This window comes from Leptonotus elevatus, chromosome 2, assembly GCF_054856555.1.
Source record: "Leptonotus elevatus isolate MCC_2025b chromosome 2, RoL_Lele_1.0, whole genome shotgun sequence".
NCBI classification, from domain to species: Eukaryota; Metazoa; Chordata; class Actinopteri; order Syngnathiformes; family Syngnathidae; genus Leptonotus; species Leptonotus elevatus.
The window spans coordinates 42693622-42716218 of record NC_141240.1 but is presented as its reverse complement, the minus strand read 5'-3'; the positions used below and the strand labels follow the sequence as shown (position 1 = coordinate 42716218).

The following is a 22597-nucleotide window of genomic DNA, read 5'->3' as shown; positions in this document are numbered from 1 at the left end:
CCGACTTGCGCTGCGTCAAGTGTTGCGTATCCTTCGCTGATGTTTGATGCTCCTCGCTGACATCTTGTCCCACAGCGTTGTTCTTCTTATCAATGATCGTGTCGAGTGGCGGCGCGCATTGCCCTCATATTTGCGGGTCGTTCCAATCTTGCCAATTGCACGTCAGCCAATCGTAGGCTGGGAAGTCTGTGACGCTTCATATGATTGGCGGCTGCTTTTTCTTGTTTGAATCGTTTTCATACATTTAAAAGCAAAAGTAACGACTTGATTTTGAAAATGTATCGAGTACAAAGTAGGGATACTCATGTGAAAATGTAACGGATAAGAAGTAAAAAGTCGTCGAAAAGATGAATTCTCAGGAAAGTACTGAAAAAAATACTCGAGTACAGTAATAAAGTATTTCATTTTATTTACGTCCCATCCCTGTTTAGGACCAACAAACAGGCCTGTCCATTAATCCGTCTGTCATTTCAACAAAAGGGGCGTCTAGAGACAATTTGACGGACGGACGAAAAACGAAAAACACTTCCGTCAGTGCTTCGTCAAACGATTTTTTTTCTCACTCATTTGTCAGCAAAACGGGCGTCCGTCCGTGGCGGACCGATGGACAGAATGCACACCTCAGTTAATGTCATTATGCTTTCCAAAAAAAGAGGTTGAATTAAAACAACAAATACAAATCCTCCTTTTTGTGAGAATCCGCAATTTAGCGTTTGACACCTGCGCTCGAAAGCTTGCGTTAATAAGACTCCTTTTTGTGTCAAAGGAATTTGATGCCGGTTGCTGGATCCGTTTTCATATTTGAGGAGCTGAACAAACTAGAAAGGAAGCAGTCACTTCTTTTGTTATTTACGTTGGATGTCGGCCCTTGAAAATAACCGAGACGGTTTATAAACACTGCTCGGTTTTGTTTATAGAGCGCAACTAAGCACACTTCGCTCTTTTCCCGTACGCGGGGACGGACGGCGACGTGGTTACGTCGCGTACGTGTTATCTCCATGTGACTCGCTGGCGTGTCTTTTGAGCATACTTCTGTTTTCTCTCCGCAGCCCGCGACCCCCCAGCTGCCGTTGAAGCACGTCGATACTCCGGTAAGTCGCACGCCTTTAAGCCGCATTGCCGACGCGCGGCGTTCATATCGGCTGATTTACGCTCAGCTCACGTAACCCGCCGTGGAAAATAAACACGCGGACTGACACGTAATCAGTTGCGGGCCAGTTGCAAGGAACAGGAAAATTGTGTTTAGAAAAGAGGGCAAAGCTCAGAATCGATGTTACAGCTTTTATTTCCGTACACTGCAAAATGTGCATTCCATATCAAAGTTGAAGAAAAATGTCGACGGACAACGACACGAGACACGAGAGTTGTTTGTTGTGTTTTTCTTTACAACCTCAACATTTGGTGTATGAATTGATTTTTTTTCCCTGTATTTTTGTCCGTATTTCGTCGTATAATGACCATTTCTGAGAAATCTTTGTTTCCAAAAGTGCTCATTTCAAGCGTGTGGATTTGCAGTCCGGCTTGAAACAATAAGACAAAAGCAAAGACGAGCTGGATTTTCATACCCAAGCTTGTTAGTTGTTTGCTGTTTCTGTTATCGACGGACTGTATTTTTAGATATGGTATTTGTTGTCACACGAAAAAATTTTGGCCCATGTCACAGGTTCATGAGTTCAAATCTGTGGCAGACGTCTCAGCATCCTTATTAATCTTTGGCAACATATCAGGGGGGAAAGAAATATGGCACGGCTAATTGACATGCTTGCACTAAAAATGGCAGAAATGAAACTTCTATTGATGCTATTGTGTGTGTGTGTTTTATATCCATCCATCCATCCATTTTCTGTACCGCTTGTCCTCACAAGGGTCGCGGGGTTGCTGGAGCCTATCCCAGCTGGCTTCGGGCAGTAGGCGGGGCGGGGTACACCCTGAACTGGTTGCCAGCCAATCGCAGGGCACACAGAGACGAACAATCGCACCTATGGACAATTTGGAGTGTCCAATTCACCTGCCATGCATGTTTTTGGAATGTGGGAGGAAACCGGAGTACCCGGAGAAAACCCACGCAGGCACGGGGAGAACATGCAAATTCCACCCAGGAAGGCCGAAGCCCGGACTTGATCTCACAACCTTTGCACTGGGAGGCGGACGTGCTAACCAGTCAGCCACCGTGCCGCCCGTGTTTTATATATATATATATATATATATATATATATATATTTTTTTTTTTATATATATATATATATTTTTTTTTTAATTTAAAGTACAGTGTGATTCTTTAGAATCCAAAACTCTTCCACAGTATTCACTGCTGGACGAAGCAATAAAATGGAAAAAATGAAAAAATGAACCCGCCTCTACCAATAGAAAATATCCGTATAAAATAGACCCGCTAAAACTGACCATAATTGCGGGGGTTGTCATGGAAGTGCTCTGTCGGGACTTTTTCAAATCCGTTTCTGCCTCCAGAGACGACACACTGTAACTCGACGTCAACCAGCGGTACGAACAAACGGCCTCCGTGCATTTTTTGCCTCAATTCAACCACAGCCATAACAACAGCAGGATAACGCGAGTCGGTCGTAACTATTTTGAGGGACTCCGTTCTGAAGGCTAATTACAGTCAGCGGCGCGTGTTTACAGTGCAAAGGAAGTGCACGTCAACACCCGGGCTTGCGTGGGAAGAAGAGAGAAACTGTTGTGGGGGGGATCAAGAGAGATAATGAGAAAGAGGGAGGGGCATCTGCAAAGGAGGGACGAAAACATCAGCAGTTGGCGATAGCGGCGTCATGTAGCATCTTTTCCCACCATGGAGTGGAACGCAGCCTCCCTGGACTCGGACATGTCGTGCCAAACGTTGTTTTCTCACTCATTTTGAGATTCCAAACAAAAAGCAGCTGGCAGCCCGATCAGCAATGCCTCTCGGCGGCTCTTTTCAGAAACATTTTCCCTCCCTGCGCTCAACTTGGAGGTGGAGCACAGGTCACCTGGTCAACAAGGTAGGCTCCGCCCATAGTGGAGAGCGGGTTTCATGCTGAACTTCTTTTTACAATCATGTCACACATAAATGGTGGCAAAAGCTCAAGTTCCGCAAGTAAACCAAACCTTCTGTTTCATTTTTGCAATTGAGAAAACGCGGCAAATTGCTAAGATGATGATTTGAACCCTCGGCTACTGTCGTTTTGAATACGTGAAGTGAGCCAGCATTCATTTACACGAGCTAAGTTGATTCAAAACTAACATGATTAGTCGTGAACTGGCTGCTGCTTCGATTAATGGCACAGAGTCGCTTTTTTGACGGTAAAATGGATATTGCGCAATAGAGCTGACGTTAGCTAGCCAGCTAGCCCTGAAGCTACATTTCTCAACACGCAACCCAACCACGTGTTCCACAAAATGGATGATGGCTGTTCGGTTCCCCGTCAGTCCCTTTTGAAGTTACTCGGCCTCTAGAAAGTCTTGCTATCCAACTTGCACTCACCCGTAGGCTGGATTAGCCTTGATTGATTTTTTTTTTTTTTTTGAAAATTGAAAAAATACCGAATCCTTTATTGGTATATCATTTTATGGTGCAACGTAAAGTTTTTGTTTTCAGTTCAAGTCAGCGGCAGTCAATCACTTTTCTGCCACCGGCAAGTACGCTAGCTAGCTTTTACTGTTTACAAGCCGCTAGCTAGCTTTTACTGTTTACAAGCCGCTAGCTAGCTTTTACCGTTTACAAGCATTACTACGGTCGAAAGAGCGCTTTAAGGTTTTTGTGAGCACATCCGAGCTCTCAACTTTCCCACAATGTACGTTGTAGCGACAAAAATATTTTCCTCCTGCGGTTACTATAACAGCTTTCCGCACATGTTGCTACAAGACCACAGACTGCGGCGATGTTGCATGCAGACCCGTCATTTTGCATTGTCCGAGGCCCGCCTCACATCTGGTGCCTGTCGGAGCACTGAAAAAGGAGGATGCTTCCGCTTTTGGCTCTTGAGGGCGGGGTCATGTCACGTCTGCGGTCCGTGGTTACTTTGTACTGCAAAAGTTTTTGTCCAACCGTGCTTGCCTTTCATGACAGTGTTGTCTTTTGTGCTCCAATCGTCTGGATGTTGCCATCAAATCATTTGCATTGATTCTGAAAGTTGCTAAGCCGAGTGGTCAGGGATGGACTGGGAACAAAATTCTGCCCGGGAAAATATTCATCGATTGTGGACGAACGAACGACGTGCTCCGAATCATATTCGTTATGCGGACGACAAACGGCTTCTAGCGACAAACTATTCGCCGTTCGACGAGAGTGGAGGGACAAAAGCGGTCTGACGCAAATGATTTGCTTATGATGTATCGTCTTCTTCTTCTTCAGGGTTCAGCCAGGTCCTACAAGAGTGCGGAAATAAAGCGGAAGCAGTCACGGTAAGAAACGTCGCGGTCACGTCGCGCACGCCACGGCAAAGTAAAGCAACGGCTGTCTTCCTTGTTGCCGATTGAACTCATTTGCAGGATATGAACCGGCGGGTATATTCTCTCTCGAAGAGATTTTTTGGGTAACGACAACAATCCTTGGAGGATTGAGGAGGATGGTGACATCCTTGTGCAGAGGTGGGCACACTCGGTCCTCGGGGGCCGGAGTCCTGCAGGTTTTGGATGTTTCCCTTCTCCAACACAGCTGATATATGATCAGCTCATCAGCAAGCTCTGCATAACCCTGCATAACGATCCTGTTGATTGGAATCAGCCTGTGTTGGAAAAGGGAAACCTCCAAAACCTGCAGGACTCCGGCCCTCGAGGACCGAATTTGCCCACCTCTGTACCTTGTGGGTGTCTATACCTCAAAAGAAGCTTCTAAATTCACCGTCACAGCAATTACAATATCTGCTCGGATACAACGAAAACTAACAAGACTAAACTTAAAAAAAAAAAAAAAAAAAAAAAATCGTTAACAAAATTGAATAATAAGAAAATTTCTTTAAAAAAAAACCCAACTAACTAATTTTAACTAACTGAAAATTCCCGAGCTATAATAATCCTGTAGCGCAGGAAGGCAAGAGAAAATGGCGCTCACTTGCTTGGTGCTGTTCCTCGCCAGGAGTCAGAGTATGGTCCAGGACATGGAGGAGAGCTACGAAGTGGACCTGGTCTACATCACAGAGAGGATCATCTCCTTCTCGTTCCCTTCCACTGCCGAGGAGCGCAGCTACATCGCCCACCTCAAGGAGGTGGCGGCCATGTTGCGCTCCAAGCACGGCGAACACTACCTGGTGAGGAAGATAAAAGCCGCCAATCAGTCGTTCCGTCGTTTGTCCGAAAAAAAACCGCAAGTCAAATTTACGACTTGTTTTCTCAATATTCGTTTGAAAAACGACTCGCTTTTCCCATTTCCAATTTTGTGCACAAATGGAAAATAGGAAAAAGGGACAACCGGCCATTTTATTCGGTTGAGATATTTTCACTTGCCACAACTTGCGTGACCTGGAAACCATTTCTTTGTGTGTTTGTTTGTTTTGTCGAACTCTTGGCTCGACTTTGTCGGTGGTCACGTCTTCTGGCCTCAGAGTTTCTTTCTTACCACCTCTGACCAGCATCCATTTTTGCAATTCATACTGCACACTACGTTGTCGTCTTCAAGAAACCCTCCCGCGCGTCCCTTCCGGTTGAAGTTTTCCGGGTCACGCAACTTGTGGCAAGTGAAAATATCTCAACTGGATAAAACGTCCCAAATGCTTTTGTTTGTTTGTTTGTTTTCATTTTGGTTTATGGAACAAATATTGAGATCCACTCTACAAACGGACGCCTGGTCTCGTCGCTTCATCATTTGAACACTCTAAAAACAGTTGGGTGAAAAATAACCCAACTGTGGGTCAAAAATGGACCGATCCTCTACTTTGAGTCAAGAAATGGGTCTTCCAGTGAAAAACAACTCACAAATTTGGTCAGATCCTTAAAACGGGGTCATTTTGTATAAAACAACCCAGAAAGTTGGGTCAAATTGACCCATGAAGTGGATCGGTCCGTTTTCGATCCGTAATTGGGTTACTTTTGACCCACTTTTGTGTTTAGAGTGTCATTTTGTTTGGAAAAACGACTGAACGAATGCTACCCGGATGAAGATCCCTTTCGGCGACTCCTTTTCGGCTTCCATGCATTGATCTTGGTTCTTCCTCATTTCAGGTGCTCAACCTGAGTGAGTTGAGGAGCGACCTGGCTACGTTAAACCCCAAGGTAAAAGGGTGTCAGAGGCGGGAAAAGACGGCATCCGAGAAGGTTCTTACTCACTTGTGGTCCGCAGGTGCTGGAGTTTGGCTGGCCGGACCACCACGCGCCGCCGCTGGACAAGATCTGCAGCATGTGCAAGGCCATGGACGCGTGGCTCAACGGCGACCCGCACAACGTTGTGGTGCTTCACAATAAAGTAAACTCGCGCAGGCCGCAAGAACACGCAATCGACATGTATGATTTGTGTGCGCATCATCACCACCGCGTGTGCTGTTGCAGGGCAACCGAGGTCGGACGGGGGTGGTGGTGGCGGCCTACATGCACTACAGCAACATATCGGCAAGGTAGCAAACACCTTAGTGGAATCCGCTACGTCACGATTGTGTGCGTGTTGTTGAACGCGGCTTTTCTCCTTCCGCTTTGATCCCCCGGTCTGGAGAGCCTCGAGGCGCCAGTCAAAACAAAACAAAACAAGCCGTCCGGGCTGCTTATTTGTTGGGGTGCTCTGAAAGCGAGCAGCTCAGGAGAGTCATCATTCTTTCATGCTGCCAGATGTTGTTCCAACTTTAACAGATACTTTGAAACTCTGCAGGATGGTTCGCATAGTGACAACGTTCGTTTGCGTTTACAGTGCTGACCAGGCGCTGGACAGGTTCGCCATGAGGCGCTTCTACGAGGACAAAGCGCTTCCCACGGGCCAGCCCTCGCAGAGAAGGTTCGTTGCTCTCCTTTTGGAAACGTGTGCTTGTTAGGGACGCGACGATAACAGCAATATCGTGATGTGGCGGCATTCAAACTGCCACGATATCATCGCCGTCATGTTACGATATGAATGAGCGGAAACGGTAATTGACGCCCACCGAGTACCGCCAGTAACGTCAATTAACGTTGTTTTTCTCAATTGACGTTGTTTTTCATATGGTATCCGCCATGTTTGCGTAGTCATAACACACAATATTCTGTTTGCCTTGAAAGATGAGTGAAAATGCTCCAAATGGGCCGGCACTGTTGGGATTGTTTTTTGGGTAACTTGTGGCAGTAAAAGAGTTAAAGGCAGCACATCTGTTACAAAAAAAAAAAGAAGTCCGGTTGATTTCTATTTGTGCACTTCTAGCGCCCTCTGGTTGCTAGTTTTTTAAGTTTAATTTTCACAAGGCATGTTTTGGCCCTTCTATGTTTAAAATCCACACTATTGGTCAGATGAAGGGGAACGTCATATTCTACGTTGTTTATATGCATTGCTGTTATGTACAAAAGCACAATATTGTGTGTTTTTTTTAGTATGAACTCATTTTTTTTTTTACAAAATTGTGGGTCTTTTTTTTGTCAAGCCAATCCTCCCTACAATACCGTGCTAATATCGTATCGTGATGTCTGGCTATGTTTACATCCCTAATGCTTATCACACACTAGAAAGTATGCACCCTGTGTTTCCAAAGCACCACATTTTCCACTGACTGCGATTTCCTGTCGACAGGAAAAGCGTTTTTTCTCATCTGCAATTTAGTTTGAATTGGGATAATTGTGTGAAAATGTCATGGCGGCGCTTGTTTGAGAGAATTCCACACATGCCAAGAGAAGTCCCAAGAGGGCGTCGTTCAAAGTTTGCTTTCCACAAGTGTGATGTCATCAAGCATGATGCGGAATGACAGAACTTTAGAGGAGCGAGATAAGAAGAAGGTGGCAGAGAATAAACCAAGAAATAGTTTCCGATCTGATGGATCGTCCTCGTTTCCCGTTTGGGAAATAATTATCTCTGCTCTCACCCGCTTGGTATGATCGTCTTGAATAAGACGATTACAACTGGGATGAGATCACTTTCTGCGGTACAAGTTGAAAACTAAAATGCAATATGTTATTGAGCGATCATAGAATTCGAAGGAAGTTTTTCAGAATTCCCAAAGATGGCCGTTGAAATGTGGTCAAACGTGTACTTTATAAAGCTTGCGTCACAAGCGCACCTGCCATTTTTCTTCCCTCGCTTCCTTCCTTCTGCGAGATCGTGAAACCATCTGGCTTCCATCCGCGGTGCAAGGCGCTCGAACCCCCTCACGGTCAAGGTCATGTCAGGTATCCTCCTCACAATGATGTCGAACAAGCGCTCGCGCTTCCCCACCGCGCCACCCGTTGTCCTCGACATAACAATTCCTTTGAGCACTTTTTACAGCGGGCTGGAGTGGGAAACAGTCGCAAGAAGCTCAGGAAACAAAAAGCAGCAGGATACAATCGTTTTTGGGAGGAGGGAAGCAGGCTTGGGAATATATCATGGGGAGGTTGTGGGTTCGAATTTTGGCTCCTGTGTGGAGTTTGCATATTCTTCCCGTGCTCGCTTGAGTTTTTTTCTCCCACATTTTAAAAACATGCACATGGGAAGTCCATGTGCATTGATTCTGTCAATGTCCGGCTGTGGGGACGGACACAAGTCAGCTGATCTCAGTTGTCTTTTGCTCTTCAGGTACGTGCGCTACTTTAACGGCCTGTTGTCTGGCCACATCAAAATCAACAACAAGCCGCTGTTCCTGCATCACGTCATCATGCACGGAATTCCCAACTTTGAGTCCAAAGGAGGTCAGTATGCGCTCTGCAAATATTTGGAGCGACAAATAAAAGTGAAGTGGCTGTAAAAGTCCCGTTTTTGGTTGCCTTGCCCAGGTTGCCGTCCGTTCCTGAAGATTTACCAGGCCATGCAGCCCGTCTATACGTCGGGAATATAGTACGCAGTCGTTAGCAGCTCCTGACTTTGGTGCGTCTTTGAACGGATTTTGTTTTGACCATGTCCTGTTGTTGTTGCGCAGCAACGTGCAGGGCGACAGCAACACCAGCATTTGTATCACCATCGAACCCGGCCTCCTGCTCAAGGGCGACATCCTGGTGAGCGATTTCTCCGTTTGATCTTTGCGTTATCTCCACGCCGCCGCGCTCGCGCGCACACACGCACACACACGCATCTGTCTCCGCTCGCCTGCCGCAGCTCAAGTGTTACCACAAGCGCTACAGAAACGCCACCAGGGACGTCGTGTTCAGAGTGCAGTTCCACACGTGCGCCATCCACGATCTGGGAGTTGTGTTTGGGAAGAGCGAATTGGACGAGACATTCAAAGGTAAGATGGCAAGGGGTTCATTTTTTTTTCCCATTCGAACCAACTTATGATCTCACAACGCACATGAAGAATCGTGGCCACGGATGTACACGTGCTGCTGTTTTGCTTTCTACTAAAACTAAAACTACTGCTGTGCTGATGAGTTCCGGCTTCTCGTTTATTTTCGTCTTTCAAATTTGAAAAGTCTCACATTAAGTTGTGGAAGTTGAGGGGGAACCCATCCTCCAATATTCACCGGAAAACTCACGCATTCATTTTTTTTGTGCTGAGGCCAAAGCCATGTCTAATATGAAACGAGTGCTTTGGTGCCATCTGGTGGCAACTTGGTGTTCCAGAACCAATGTGAAGGGCATGAGCGGCATTATGTCAGCCTTGTAGAATAGGAAAAAAAAAATGTTTTGCTGCCATCCAGTGGCATCTATTGGTAATTGCAATCCATTTTGAAGGAGTGTCAGTTATTCGCAGATTTTCTGTTTTTGCAGCAGGAAATATACAGTAGTTGATCTATCTTTTTATTTTGGGGGGCGTGTCCACTCTTTTCAAATAATGTCTTTCTTTGTTCAGATGACAGATTCCCCGAGTATGGGAAGGTGGAGTTTGTCTTTTCATACGGTCCGCAGAAAATTAAAGGTAGCGTATTTTTCTGTCTGCTTACTAATTGTTGCGAAACATTAGAGCCACGCCCCTCATGACGAATTGTGTTCCTCAGGCCTCGGCCATCTGGAGAACGGGCCTAGCGTCTGCGTGGACTACAACACTCAGGATTCTCTGATCCGTTGGGACTCGTACGAGAACTTCAGTCATCGCAGCGAGGAAGCCGCGGATGACCAGCACGGTACGCACGCACGCACCTGCGCACCTGCCAGCACTGTCGGCATCTCGAAGGAAGCCACGCCCACTTGACTATGTCGCAAAGACTCGTTTTCCTTTTATGGACTTCCTCACGGGGACGTTGTGCTACTTGCGGCGTTTCAAGGAGGTCGACGGGATTGGCCCGATTGCAAATTGTATCTTAAACAGGCATCGACCCATATGGGTTTTTCAGGGCCCCGATACCGATGCTAATCATTCGTCAAGGAGGCCGATAACCGATGTTTGAAGCCGATATTCATTTCCAGTAAAAAGGGGGGGAAATATATTGGCCTCCATTTTGTAAAAATACAAATGCCAATCTTGACTTTGTTGTAATGTCTTAAAGCTTAGTAATTAATTAATTAATTAATTAATCAATGCTTATTGAACAATATTTCAGGCTTTTCAAAATGTAATGTTTTTTTTGTTTGTTTTTATCTTAGACAAATAGACTTAAAAAAAAAAAGTGTTCAGGTAGCTCCCAAGGTTATCAGTACGTCTTAAAAGTTAAATGGAAACTTAAAGAAGTAAATACCGTCAGTTGTTTTTTTCCTAAATCAAAAAAAAAACAACTGAAATCTTTAACTTTCACATTTCTTTGTGAAAATGTCGAACAAAATCAAAAGGTTCAGAAGCTTCCCAGAGTCAGCAGCATCTCTTATAAAGTTAACTGAAAATTGAAATCAATAGTTCCCTGAGATTAAAATGGTTTAGATTGACCTTTTTTTACCTTTCAAATTTGGGGAAAAAGTCCGATATCGATATTGATCAAAATGCCCAATAATCGTCCAGGCCGACGATCGGTCGATCCCGACCTGTAATTTCTCCAATTGAAGTCTCTTAGCCGGCCGATGAGGAAGACTTTTTTTTTAACACCATTTGCATAGAACACACGTAGGATAGTATCGGAGACGAGTTTATCGGACCTGCGCGGGGACGTTTGTCTGATGACCGCATCCCGTCGCAGCAGTCGACGCAATCGCTCATCAGAAGCCAGGCTTGTCGGGTTTTGCGCCGGCGTTCGGGTCTCGGTGTCGCTTTCCTCCTCCCGGTGCCGTGCTTAAGCCCGACTGACCTCGGACGCGGAGTTGAAAGAGCTCCGCAAAAAGTCTTTCGAAGCGTCTGCGCCATTCCAACGCTTGTCGCTTTCATTCTTCCTCGCCAGCCGCCGGCGCTACAGCGTATCGTTAGCACGCCTCATTAGCGTTCACCTGCGCGTGTCAGCGCACGCGTGATTTTATTAGCATGTTGATTCCTTTGCCGTTTTTACACGGGAATGCAAGCATGCGTGTCGGCGGGACTTTGCTCCGCTAATGTTTGCCGGCAGCTGTTGACCTCGCCGCCGCTGCAAGTCGGAAGGCCGCGCTCGGGCCGCTGAACATCGAAAAACGGAGGTGGCCAGAGGAGACAAAGATTGGTAACTGCTTGAACATAAAGTCTGATTTATTTATTTTAAAACAATGTCGTCAGGCAGACAATCATCTCAAATTATTTTTCAAATGGTAAAAAAATATATATATAATAACTTTGTGAGCTGAACGACCGTGCAAGCAGGCACGTTGCGCAATCCATTCGCAAATTGCGGCGTAACTCGCTCGGCGCTGCCTCGCAGTCTCACGACCATCGGTGGCACTTTCTTAAAGCGAAGGCACCAAGACATCAGTTGACTCTTTCGGGTTCTCATCATGCCTGCCAGTCCTCAACCAGGGCCGCATTTCCCCCCCGATAAGAAATGCTCCCACGCAGTCAGTCAAGCCGAGCACTTACCAACGTCGCAACAACAGCATTCACGCCGTTTTGGAACTCAGTGAACACAAAAGCGCAACTCATTATGAGGTGCGCCGTCGATTATTGAGAAAATGCAAGACTTTTAAGTGCGCCGTAAATATACGATAATGTTTGAAATGGTGGTAACGACGCTAGTGGGCCCGATAAGTAAGAATTGTGTTTCTTCTTCACACATCTACTCTTTTTCTCCAAAAGTGACTCAAGTTAATGTAATGGAACTCTGATAACAGTTACTTTAAAAGTGTCTTTTGTGTTTGCTTTACAACACAAACTCGTCTCGTTTAAATGACAGCAAACATACGTAAATGAATTGCGTTTAGCGCAAACGAAATCTGCGTTTCCGTTGCTTTGGATATGTTCGGAAGCAGTTTGCGTGTGACGTTGAGAAGGCGTGAAGGCCGCCGGCTTCCTTGTTTACAAGCCGCCTCCCCTATTTGGCCGGGCCGAGCCGTGAAACATGTCTGGAATAGCTGAGCGGTGACAGAAAGGCACGCGGGCGGCGGGGGGGCGTGCGTGCGTGCGTGCGTGCGTGCGTGCGTGCGTGCGTGCGTGCGCGGGGCGAGGCGGGGCAGACGTCGACACGTTTATGTGCGGAGCCGCACGAGTGGTTTTGTTGTGCGCTTGCGATCGGAAAGACACTTTGCGTGCTTGGGATCGGACGAGAGAAGCACAATCGCTGACCTTTCTTTGGCTGGTGAGTCCAATTTGCTAAAACATGAATGCTTGCTTTTTTTTTTTTTGATTGCATTCATCATCTTCCACTTCACCGTTGACGATGTTCGTCATTGATAATAATTGCTCACTCCGCAACTGCTTAAATGTAAAACGAACCAAAAAGTGCCTTGGCTTGAAATGTAATTTTAATTTTTGTAATTTTCAAAAATTGGAGGTGGCGTGCGGTGCCGACGGGCACGCCGGAAAACCGGAAGCGCCGCTAACATTAGAAGAAGAAAACTTTTTTGCCATCTGCATACTTGGGTTGACTTCTCACTGTTTTCATAAAAAAAATGATGTAAAGTAATGTAAAAGCCAAAGAAGAAAACTGGACCGTCTTGGCCTTCACAAATTGTCCCTCCAGAGTCAAACCTACAATAAAACGGTAACAGAACTGACAAACAAACAAACAAAGGAAACATACCGGAGCCAACTCAGTCTGCAGAAATGGAGAGCGTCGGGTGCGAGAATTGGAAATGTGCGCGAGAGCAAACTGCTTTGAGGCGCACGCGGCGCTGACAGCGCGGTGAGCTGCGGCAGCAGGTTCGCATCGCAGCAGGGGTTCCAAGGAGCGTCCTCATCTCTTCGTGGGGCTATTTCGGAGCGAACCTGCAGCCGATCGCGTGTCCTCCCAGCATGGCGATAAATGTGAATGAGTCCTGAACATGACATCACCCTGACGGCGACATTCCGTGCGGGCACATCACGTTACCCCTAAAGTGTGACTGATGGGCGGAGCGGGAGGCAGACGTCGGCCATCTAAAAGCAGACGGGGTGCTGTGACTTATGCTTCGTGATGTCACATGTCACTCTGCAAATGTCCGCCATTTCAAAGAGAAATTGGATGTATTTTTAGTAGAACAGAAGATGTTCTTGTATGTGACACGATCTAAAAAAAAAAAAAAAAAAGGAATACAAATATACAATATGAAGTCAAAAGTACGGGACATCGGCTGTCAGTCAAACTCGGTCACCTTGCGCTGGCATGCGGGCTGGCTGTCGTCACGGCGATATCAGAACTCAATGTCACGTCAGATGACATCATCGTGCGTGCGCGCTCACATTCCCGCGCTGGCCTGTCAGCGTGTGTATTCGCGGCTGCCGTTTAACATGTCGTCGTACTTCAGCTTTCGCGCTTTCGTTGACGTCAACAGGGGACTTTTTTTTACAGATTTTGTTGTTGTTGTTGTTTTTCTGACGTTTTTGCTGCTCTCTTGTTCGTTGAATGACCATCGAGTGAAAGTCAGCATGAAACACTTTTGAAAAGTCAAACTGCTCACGCTTTTGAGAAGAATTTACACAATGAATGGACCGAATCCAATTGAATCTGGTTCCAAGCTAAGGCCGTACATGGAAAAAAATGGTTTTGGCCTTTTCATAAGGTGACCTCGCATTTATCATCCATCATCTCATCTATAAGCACTCAGATTGCCTTGTTGACATCCAGTCAGAGTTATGATAATTTTTATTTGGTATTGACTTTTTTTTTTTTTATTCTGTTAATTTTAATTTGTTTTTAGAGCAGGGTTGTTAGTTTTTATCAGTTTGTATTATTTAAAAAAAAAAATTTGTTTAGTTTTAGTTTTAGTTTTAATATTAGTTGGATAAAAAAAAAGAAAAAAAAAGTTTGTGTCCGCAATGTTTAATGGAGGTGATGAAGACCTGAAATGTGGACATCACCAAACTTTGACATTGACTAAACTTCATCTCCAGACAGTTTTAAGGTCTTAGTGATCTGGCAGCCCAGAGAATCTGTTCCATGAGCAGTTTTTCGTGTCCGTGCCATAAGATTTTGTTTGATACACGATGCGGTTTACTTTGGCTCATGAACTGTTCATTTGCTTCTCCAAAATTTCCCCTTTCTCTTGATTTTGATATACGCAAGTGCGGCTTGGTTTTATCTGCCCATAACATTTGACATACCATGTCCGTCTTTAACTCATTGGCAGCCATTTTGACTGAAGCAACCCCCTTCACTCCCGGCTGTTTTACTGGATTTTGACTCATTTTGCAAGGCCCACAGAATATTGCTATAAAAACATGGAACCTACCAAAAGAAAGATTAGAGTCTCTTCTTTCATCAGGAAAAAAAAAGACATTTGTATCAGTTTCAGTTTTGCAGCAATTAGCATTAGAACGTAGCTGAGTTTCATTATTATTGACAAACCTATTAAGAATTTTGGCCGTTTTTGTAATAACTACCATTGCTTCAACCTGCAGTTGAGAGGCCGCATCAAAGGCTTCTGTATGCTCTAGCATTAAAAAAAAAACATATAAATACGTCTTTGGCACACTTCAAACATTTCAAATAGAACATATTTATATGTTTTGGGGAGCAAATGAGTTAATATTGTCCGTCTTTGAATGTTACCAGTGATGTGCATGTTGCTGTAAACATATTGTTAACTTTGTGAAGTGTTGACTCAGCACGAAAGCATTCTGCCGATGTCTATCGTCAAATCGAGTTCCTGAAGACTTTTTGACGGCAAATAATGGTTAATGGTATCGTTTTCTTTGCAATTTCTGTTGAAAGTCGACACTTAGTTTTATTTCCGATCCATTGTGATGGCGCATTCGGGCAAAACGACAACAACCTCGGCGTCCAAACGCTTGCGGTCCAAGCCGCACGTGTCCACGCTCGTGCCGTTCGTCCCCCTGCCGGCTTATTGACACAGCAGCGGCACCCGGTGCTCAAGCGCTTCTATTTATAACAAACCATTAGCCACATTTGTGAAAATGGCTTTTTAACGGCTGCCAAGTCTGCGATGTGCCAATGAGACACCCGAGCGAGCGCTCGTGTTTCGGGAGCGAGCGCGCGAGCCGTCAACTGGCGCCGTTCGTTTCAAAACAAAATGTCAATACACGAGCGCGTGCACCCGCGTTTGCTGAGCATGGAACGCCGCCCGGGTGACTCGAACCTGATCTCCTTTGAGGTCTGCCGCCACTATTTCATGGCGCCCGGGGAAGGTTGTGTGTTCCATGTTTTTTCTAAATCATGGTCGCCGCAGTGACCACCACAAGGATGCGTCGCTCTTTTGGCATTAATGTGATTGACAAGTGCACGTTCGGTGCCCCGCGGCGCCGTTTGGTCTTTTCGTGGTCGGACGCAAAGCGCGTGTTCATATTTCAAAAGGACTTCTCAGGAGCCGCATGCATTGCCGCCGCTTTACTTTTGAGCCGCATGACTGACATTGCACCGTCATCCATCCATTTTCTGTACTGCTTATTTTGTTCAGGGTCACAGGGAAGTTGGAGTTGATCCCAGCGGGTTTAGGGTGCGAGAGAGGCGGCATACATCTTCAACTGATAACCTGACAATCACTGGACTTACAAATTGATGCTTACGTTCTCAACTGCGGGCAATTCAGAGCGTTCTATTAAATGTACGATGCGCAACAGTCTTAGACCACCATTGAATTAGTTTGTAATAGGGATGTTAGAAAAAATCGATTCGGCAATATATCGCGATATTACAGCGCGCAATTTTTTAATCGATTTTTAAACATCCATTTTTTATGGGAATATTCAACAAAACGTCTTACTTAAGGTTAGGATTCACACATTAAGCATGGAAGAATGTTCTATTAATGGAACATTAAGCCTTAATATTTGATTTCAGTGCTGTTCAAACATGAAACAGACTTCAACTTGTTTGTTAAATGCAGCGGCTCAATTAGAAGCCTGAATTTTCAGATAAACAAATACATTTTCATACAAATCTTACGGTGTACAAGTTTACTGATTAGTATTTTCTAAATTTGAGTTTGAAAAAAAATCGCAATAATCAATGTATGGACTCGTATCGGGATTAATCGAATCGAATCGTGACCTACGAATCAGGTGCACCAGGTACGAGGCAATTCACACCCCTAGTTTGTAATATATATTTATAACGTTTATCACTCGGTAGAGTGCAGACTTCCTTTCATGCCCAATTTTCATCCAAAATAGATATTTAAAAAATGGAGCACTGTACAGCGGTCCCTTAACTTACAAGTGATTTGACTTATGAGTTTTGGGAGATATGAAGCAGCAGACAGTCCTTAAAAAAAAAAAAAAAAAGCTTATTGCGACTGTTTACTGCGTCATCCGACTAATGACTGTTTTTGATGTTGAAATTGCTGCTGTGGTAAATGTTATCTAAAAAAACAACGTGATTTTCCGACAATACGTGATGTGTTTTTGGACTGTGAGGAGGTCGCCAGGCAAGATGGAGAACTTGATCATTCGGTATTCTTCGGTGGAGGAAGGAAGGAAGAGCCCTTGTTTCGACCAATGCTGAGGCCGACCGTCCCCGCTTGGAGAGCGAAGGCGCAACAGCAAGTGTCAAGTCCATGTGAGGATGCGCATCAGAACCTACTGGAAATTCGGTTTTAGTTTTTCGGATTCAATTCTGACGGTACAGTGAACTGCATCAACAGCAGTCCAAGCCAAAACTTTAGGATAAATGAGTCGTTGTTAAGACCAAGGACATTCAAGGAAGCTTTGAATGAAGGGATCCCCCCCCACCCGCACCCCAACCCGCACCCCCACCCTCAGAAGGCTGACAGATGGGAGTTGTGTCCAAAGTGAAGCCACTCCCCTGCTGCTGGGAAGAATCAAGTGGCGGTGCGGCCCTGTCGGACCCGCGTCATACGCATTTCTGGTGATGGGAGCAACAGGAGACGGCTCAAAGCACAGGATTATTTTGCATAGTTTTTCGAGCGGCGCAAAGTCACATCTGCGGGTAAGGATTTTCCCGTGACAATCTTCAGAGACTGATGGTACCGACTTCCGTGCCATAAGGCGCAAGTTGTGCTTCTCGCTGCTGTTCTGCCTTCCTGTTGACATGACGTTTGAAATAACTGTGTTTGGAGTGATCCGCCATCTGTCCCATGCGGGTCGAGTACCACATACATGTCAGCTGCTGTCGGTGTACTTGTCGTGTACTTTACAGTCTCCTTAATGCATGCAGTGCATTAAGGCATCTTAATGGTCAGCTGTTCATTCCAGTTGCATGCCACCACTCTGACTTTTACGGGGCTTCTCTAGCCAATACCAGAAGTTCTACCAATTGATTTTTAAAGGATTGTTTGTTCCAGTCCTTCCATTCAGATATAATGCAGTATTATTTCAGTGTCCACCCTCGTTGACATCAGACTGGGTTGGTCCTCACTGACGCAATGGCGGCACCGCCTTTAACCCTGTAAACGGTCTATTAATAGTGAACGGGGGCCGGTGCTGCTGGTTGCTGGGCTAATAACTCCGAGTTTAAAAAAAGACTTGTGCAGCTTGGTTGTGCTTGCGGGGAGGATCATTTACTCCTTTGCAAGTTGTTTGCTGTTCATTTGTGTACAGAGCGGCAGAAATGCACGAGGTTCAGTTTTGATCTTTTTTTCTTTTCTTTTTTTATCTGTCTTTCAGATGTTGTTCACAGTCAAGGTCCACTTGATGGAAGCCTGTATGCGCAGGTCCGAAAGAAAGACTCCCTGGAGGGAGTGGTCACCATCAACGGCCTGCCAGTCCATGAAGACCCCCTGAGTGCCCCAGAGAACCCTTTGCAGCACCCCAACCACCCCCTTCAACCGTCAGAGCATACCCTTCCTGTAACAGGCCACGCCTCCCTCCCCGCCGTCGACCACACTCTGTCTGTGAGCAGCGACTCGGGAAACTCGACCGCGTCCGTCAAGACAGACCGCACCGAGGAACACAGCCAACCTCAGCAGGGGGGCTCGAACCACGGCAACCCGGCAGTAAGCCACCCGCCCCTCAGCCCCCAGGAGAAGAGAGAACTTGATCAGCTTCTGAGCGGACTTGAGGTGCCAGTTCATCAACGACAAGCTTATTTGTCAACCAGTCCGGGGGGCGGTGTCCGGCACCTGGTCCCAGCGCAGGTGCACGTCAACGGGGGTCACGCCAGGCTAATTGGCGCCCCTTCCGCAGAAGAACGTGAGACCGATATTCTGGATGACGAGCTTCCCAACAGCCAAGAGGCAAATAGTGTGGACAGTTTGGGAACGCTCTCATCCTTAGAGGGCCAAGCCACACCCGCTGATCTCTACTATCAGTCACAAGCCGCTGTCAGAGGTCAGAACGACGGCCCGTACCTTCAACCGGGCGTTCTAAGCGATCAGTTGAGCGAGATGCCTGTGCACGGAATACAAACAGCCTCTGCAATGCAGGAGCGCAGTTCCTCCGTGTCACCACCGGGGGGATATAACAACTACCAGAATGGAAGTGGAATGTATCGCTCGCAGTCCTTTGGTAACCCGCCGACGAGTAGTCCTGAGTCCAACTCCAAACTAATGCCCAGGGCCCCCGAGAGGAGCACCAGCAGCCGGGACGCAGTTCAAAGGGGACTGAGCGCGTGGCACCAGTACAGCCTCCCAGATGATCCTTTCGGACCGCCCCTCCAGTCCACCCACAGCTTGCCGCATTTTCCCTCCGCAGCTTCTCAAAGGGACATCGAGCAATCCATCGAAGCGCTCAACATGCTCATGCTGGACCTGGACCCCATCAACTCCCACATGTCCAAGTCTCACAGCGCTCCGCCTGGGGAAAATATCTCGAACGCGTCACCCGTGCCCTTCTCCCAGACGCTCACGAGGCCCTCGTACCAAGCAGACTCGGCCATCCGTGGCTACAACTGCTCGGGCTCATTCAACAATACTTTCCAGCAGCCGCCATGCGCGACTGGGAGGACTTTTCCCAACCAGAGTCCTCTTCTGGAGTCTCCGGTAAACTCCCCTCAAAGGCCAAGCCCGACGTTGCAGCACCAAAACATCACCCCGACACACACACCCGAGCCCTACACGCACCCGCGCCAAGCGCTACACCAGTTCCCGTCGGATCCGCCGTTGAAGCCTGTGAGCTCATACGCGGTGGGCCCGGTGGGCCCGGTGTCCCACTCGCCAGATCCACAGGGCTCGTCTCCCTACCCGGGCTGCAGTGAGTCCTCCTCTCCACTTCCGGCTCTCAGCCCTCAGCCGAAGGACGCCTCCTCTTCCTCGTTGGTCCGAGAGCAGGATGCTGAGGAGGGAGCGTTGAACCTCGAGGGCCTGGTGGCTCACCGCATTGCCGGTAAGGCTGGACCGTGCCAAAGTGTAACGTAAGCGCAAAGCTGATATGTCTGACGAGGCTCAGTGTATTCAATCTGTAAAGTTTCAACTCGAGATCCCCCAATGAGCGGCACACGGTGGAGCGGATGACGGCGGTTGCCGTTACGCAATCACCAAAGGAACGAGACGTGCAATTAACTGCGGCTAAAATGAGCATAAAAGTCAAGCCTTGAGAGTGCAGGAATGTTTGGAGTTTTCCATGAGTTCACATTTGGGTGACCTCAGCGGAAGCTTAATGCTGCCTCCCAGTGGAACGGATTTGCATATGCAGCACCATCTCGTGTGCTTTTAACACGCTGCTTCATGACTCAGTTGCATTAAATATTGTTTTACATTTCAAGTGAACATTTTCTTTTCAGTCATGTTTTTGTTTTTTGTTCTTATTCTCTGTTTGTCTTTTTGCCGATCGGACAACCCCTTCCCACCATTGCTTCTTCCTCTGCACGTCTTCCTCCTCTCCCTTCTTGCTGTCCACTATCCACCACCCGGCATCAGAGTACAACGCTCGTATCCGGGGCATCAATGAAAGTATAACACCGCAACAATCTGACCGCCATCGCTCCTATTCCTTCTCCGGTTTGTCCAACCCCCGCCCACTTTTAGTTGCTTCCTTTTTTATTTCTCACACATCATTTATGCAACATTTCTCTCATTGCTTCGAAATAGTTTTGACGATGAGCAGTTATGGTTGGCCGTGTTATTTGATATTGTTTGTGGGGGGGCGGGTTCAGGGGTACGCTCCAGGGGAATGACCCCGGAAGTGAGCCAGGAGACGGGTCGGCGTCGCACCACCAGTGAGGGTCATTACCACAGCGGCCACGACAGCAGGCCGGATAGCCGGTCAACGGAGTTCAGCAGTAGTCTGCCCCACAAAGCGGGCGGGAGACCCAGAGAGGTACGTCGATCCAAGTCGTCCTGCATGTCGTCCACCGGATCCACATTGTCCGATATTCCGTTTGTGTTTCTTCTGATTCTGTTTGCTTGACTCTTTTGCGGCAGGGAACCGTGCACAGCGACCGGGAAGCGTTTGAGGACAATGATATCGATAGGTTTGCCAACTTGAGTCCTGCTTCGGGAGGCTCTGGTGAGAATTACTCTCAGACGTGATCTCATTCACTGGCAGCCATTTTCACTGAAGCAACCCCCTTCGTTCCCGGCTGTTTGACTGATTTTGCAAGGCCCACGGAATGTTGTGTTCTATTGTTATAAAAACACGGAACCTACCAAAAGACAGGAAATAAGTATATTTGTAACCGTTTCTGTTTTGCAGCCATTAGCATTAGAATATTGCTAAGCTTCGTCAATATTCACATTCCTGGTGACAAAAAGAGCTTGTTGCAACATGGCCCTGGCTGATCTTTTATACTCTGCTGCCACCTGTTGGCCGTTTTTTTTAACTACAATTGCAAAAAAATATAATAAAATATATATTTTTTTAAAACATTAATTTTTTAAAGTGCAAATACATTTTGGGGAGTGAAGGACAAAGAATAAAAAAATAAGTTTTTACACATTTTTGGGTTTGAATGATTTAAACTTTCAGAATTCAGTCATTGTGCTCAGCTTCGAGACAAGCAGCAAAAAACCATGCCATTATTCGTATTGCAGAACTTTTATTAAGTTTACTTGACACAATTCAAACATACAGTAGAAACACGATGAGAGGAAATACAAGCAAAATGGGCCAAAAGTAAATAAACAACCATTCTGATCTAGAAGCTGCACCCAATCAGTGAAAATTCAAAGCAACCAAATGAAATAATAAATGAATCCGCAATTTTAGTAGCAAACAAAGTAAAGCCTGTGCTCGCAATCTTGAGCCTCCCACACGGATTCTTCCCAAAAATCGAGTCTCCCGAAACGACCCCCGACGAGCGTGCTATTGGTCCCCAAAGCGCCGGCGCTGTCGCTATCATTTGAAATCCGTCCCATCGCCTTCAAGGCGCCGCACCTCCGTCTTGCTGCGGGACACGAAGGCCTCTCGTGACCAGTCCAGGCCTGGAATGTCAAGTGCTCCTTGTCGATCCAGCGCCAACCCGCCGGGAAGAAGCGCAGACCCAGCCAGACGTGCTGAGTGGAGAGGTTCTTATCCAGCTGTCTCTGGATCAGCAGCATGTCAGTCTGTGACGTCACGCTGGCCAAGTCGCTGCGGCGCTCCCTGCAGCGCGCCAAAGCTTCCTCCCAGCTCGCTCGCTCCCTCACGACAGTCACGTCGAAGCAAAAAAAGGGTCTTCGGTGGGCTCGGTTTGCATCGTGCATCCTGTAGTTGATCATCATGCCGGCGTCTTGGGTCAGCCCATTTGGCTGCCCCGTTGCCCACAGAATTGTGGATGCCGCGCCACCTCCTGACCACATCCATTTGTCCGTGTCAGTGTCATTGCGCACCAGTCCGGTCCAGAAGCTAACAACGTAGCCACTGATTTCACGGAGTTTCCCGAGTTCCTCGCCGTCCACAACGGGAGCCAGATCTGTCCGAAACTCGCGGCAGTAAATCTGAGCTTCGTCCCACGTCATTCTGTCCCGCACGAAGACGTACTTTCCCAAAGTAGCGGACAACGCTCGCAGGAGCAGGAGGAAGGCACACGCTTGCGCGGCCGCGGTCATCTTGTCGGTTTAGCATCGCACTCTCGAGACGGGTTTTAAAGACGCTGTGCCGTTTGGTTTTGCCCTCACGGGATTTGCATAGGCCTGCGATGATGTCAAAGGACGAACGCATGATCTGACAAGCAAAAACACACAGCAGCTGTGTGCAAATATATGTCGAGAGTTCCTCAAAGGGACACGGGTGCGTTTCTTGACAGAAAACACCTTTGGTAAAACCAACCTTGTAGAATATGACGTCAA

At 46.9% G+C, this 22597-nt stretch overlaps 2 protein-coding genes across 8 annotated transcripts in view; one reads left to right on the top strand and one right to left on the bottom strand.

Moving 5' to 3' along the window:
* The window catches only part of tns1a (tensin 1a), a 62572-nt gene that overhangs the window by 30411 nt on the left and 9564 nt on the right, over positions 1–22597 (top strand). For 6 of the 7 annotated variants that reach the window (XM_086067036.1, XM_086067032.1, XM_086067033.1 and 3 more), the window contains 17 exons: positions 1050–1091; positions 4352–4401; positions 5075–5246; positions 6157–6207; positions 6275–6397; positions 6481–6545; positions 6833–6916; positions 8657–8769; positions 8854–8914; positions 8997–9072; positions 9173–9302; positions 9867–9932; positions 10012–10137; positions 18060–19715; positions 20249–20329; positions 20485–20648; positions 20753–20837. In XM_086067036.1, coding sequence (XP_085923162.1) covers positions 1050–1091; positions 4352–4401; positions 5075–5246; positions 6157–6207; positions 6275–6397; positions 6481–6545; positions 6833–6916; positions 8657–8769; positions 8854–8914; positions 8997–9072; positions 9173–9302; positions 9867–9932; positions 10012–10137; positions 18060–19715; positions 20249–20329; positions 20485–20648; positions 20753–20837 — 3145 coding nt within the window. The remainder of the gene's footprint in view (positions 1–1049; positions 1092–4351; positions 4402–5074; positions 5247–6156; positions 6208–6274; positions 6398–6480; positions 6546–6832; positions 6917–8656; positions 8770–8853; positions 8915–8996; positions 9073–9172; positions 9303–9866; positions 9933–10011; positions 10138–18059; positions 19716–20248; positions 20330–20484; positions 20649–20752; positions 20838–22597) is intronic. The other variant, XM_086067034.1, reaches the window with a different exon arrangement.
* Positions 21533–22357, bottom strand: LOC147180116 (lymphocyte antigen 75-like). The gene has a single exon (XM_086067037.1). It carries the CDS (start codon positions 22355–22357, stop codon positions 21533–21535), a length of 825 nt encoding a protein of 274 aa, XP_085923163.1.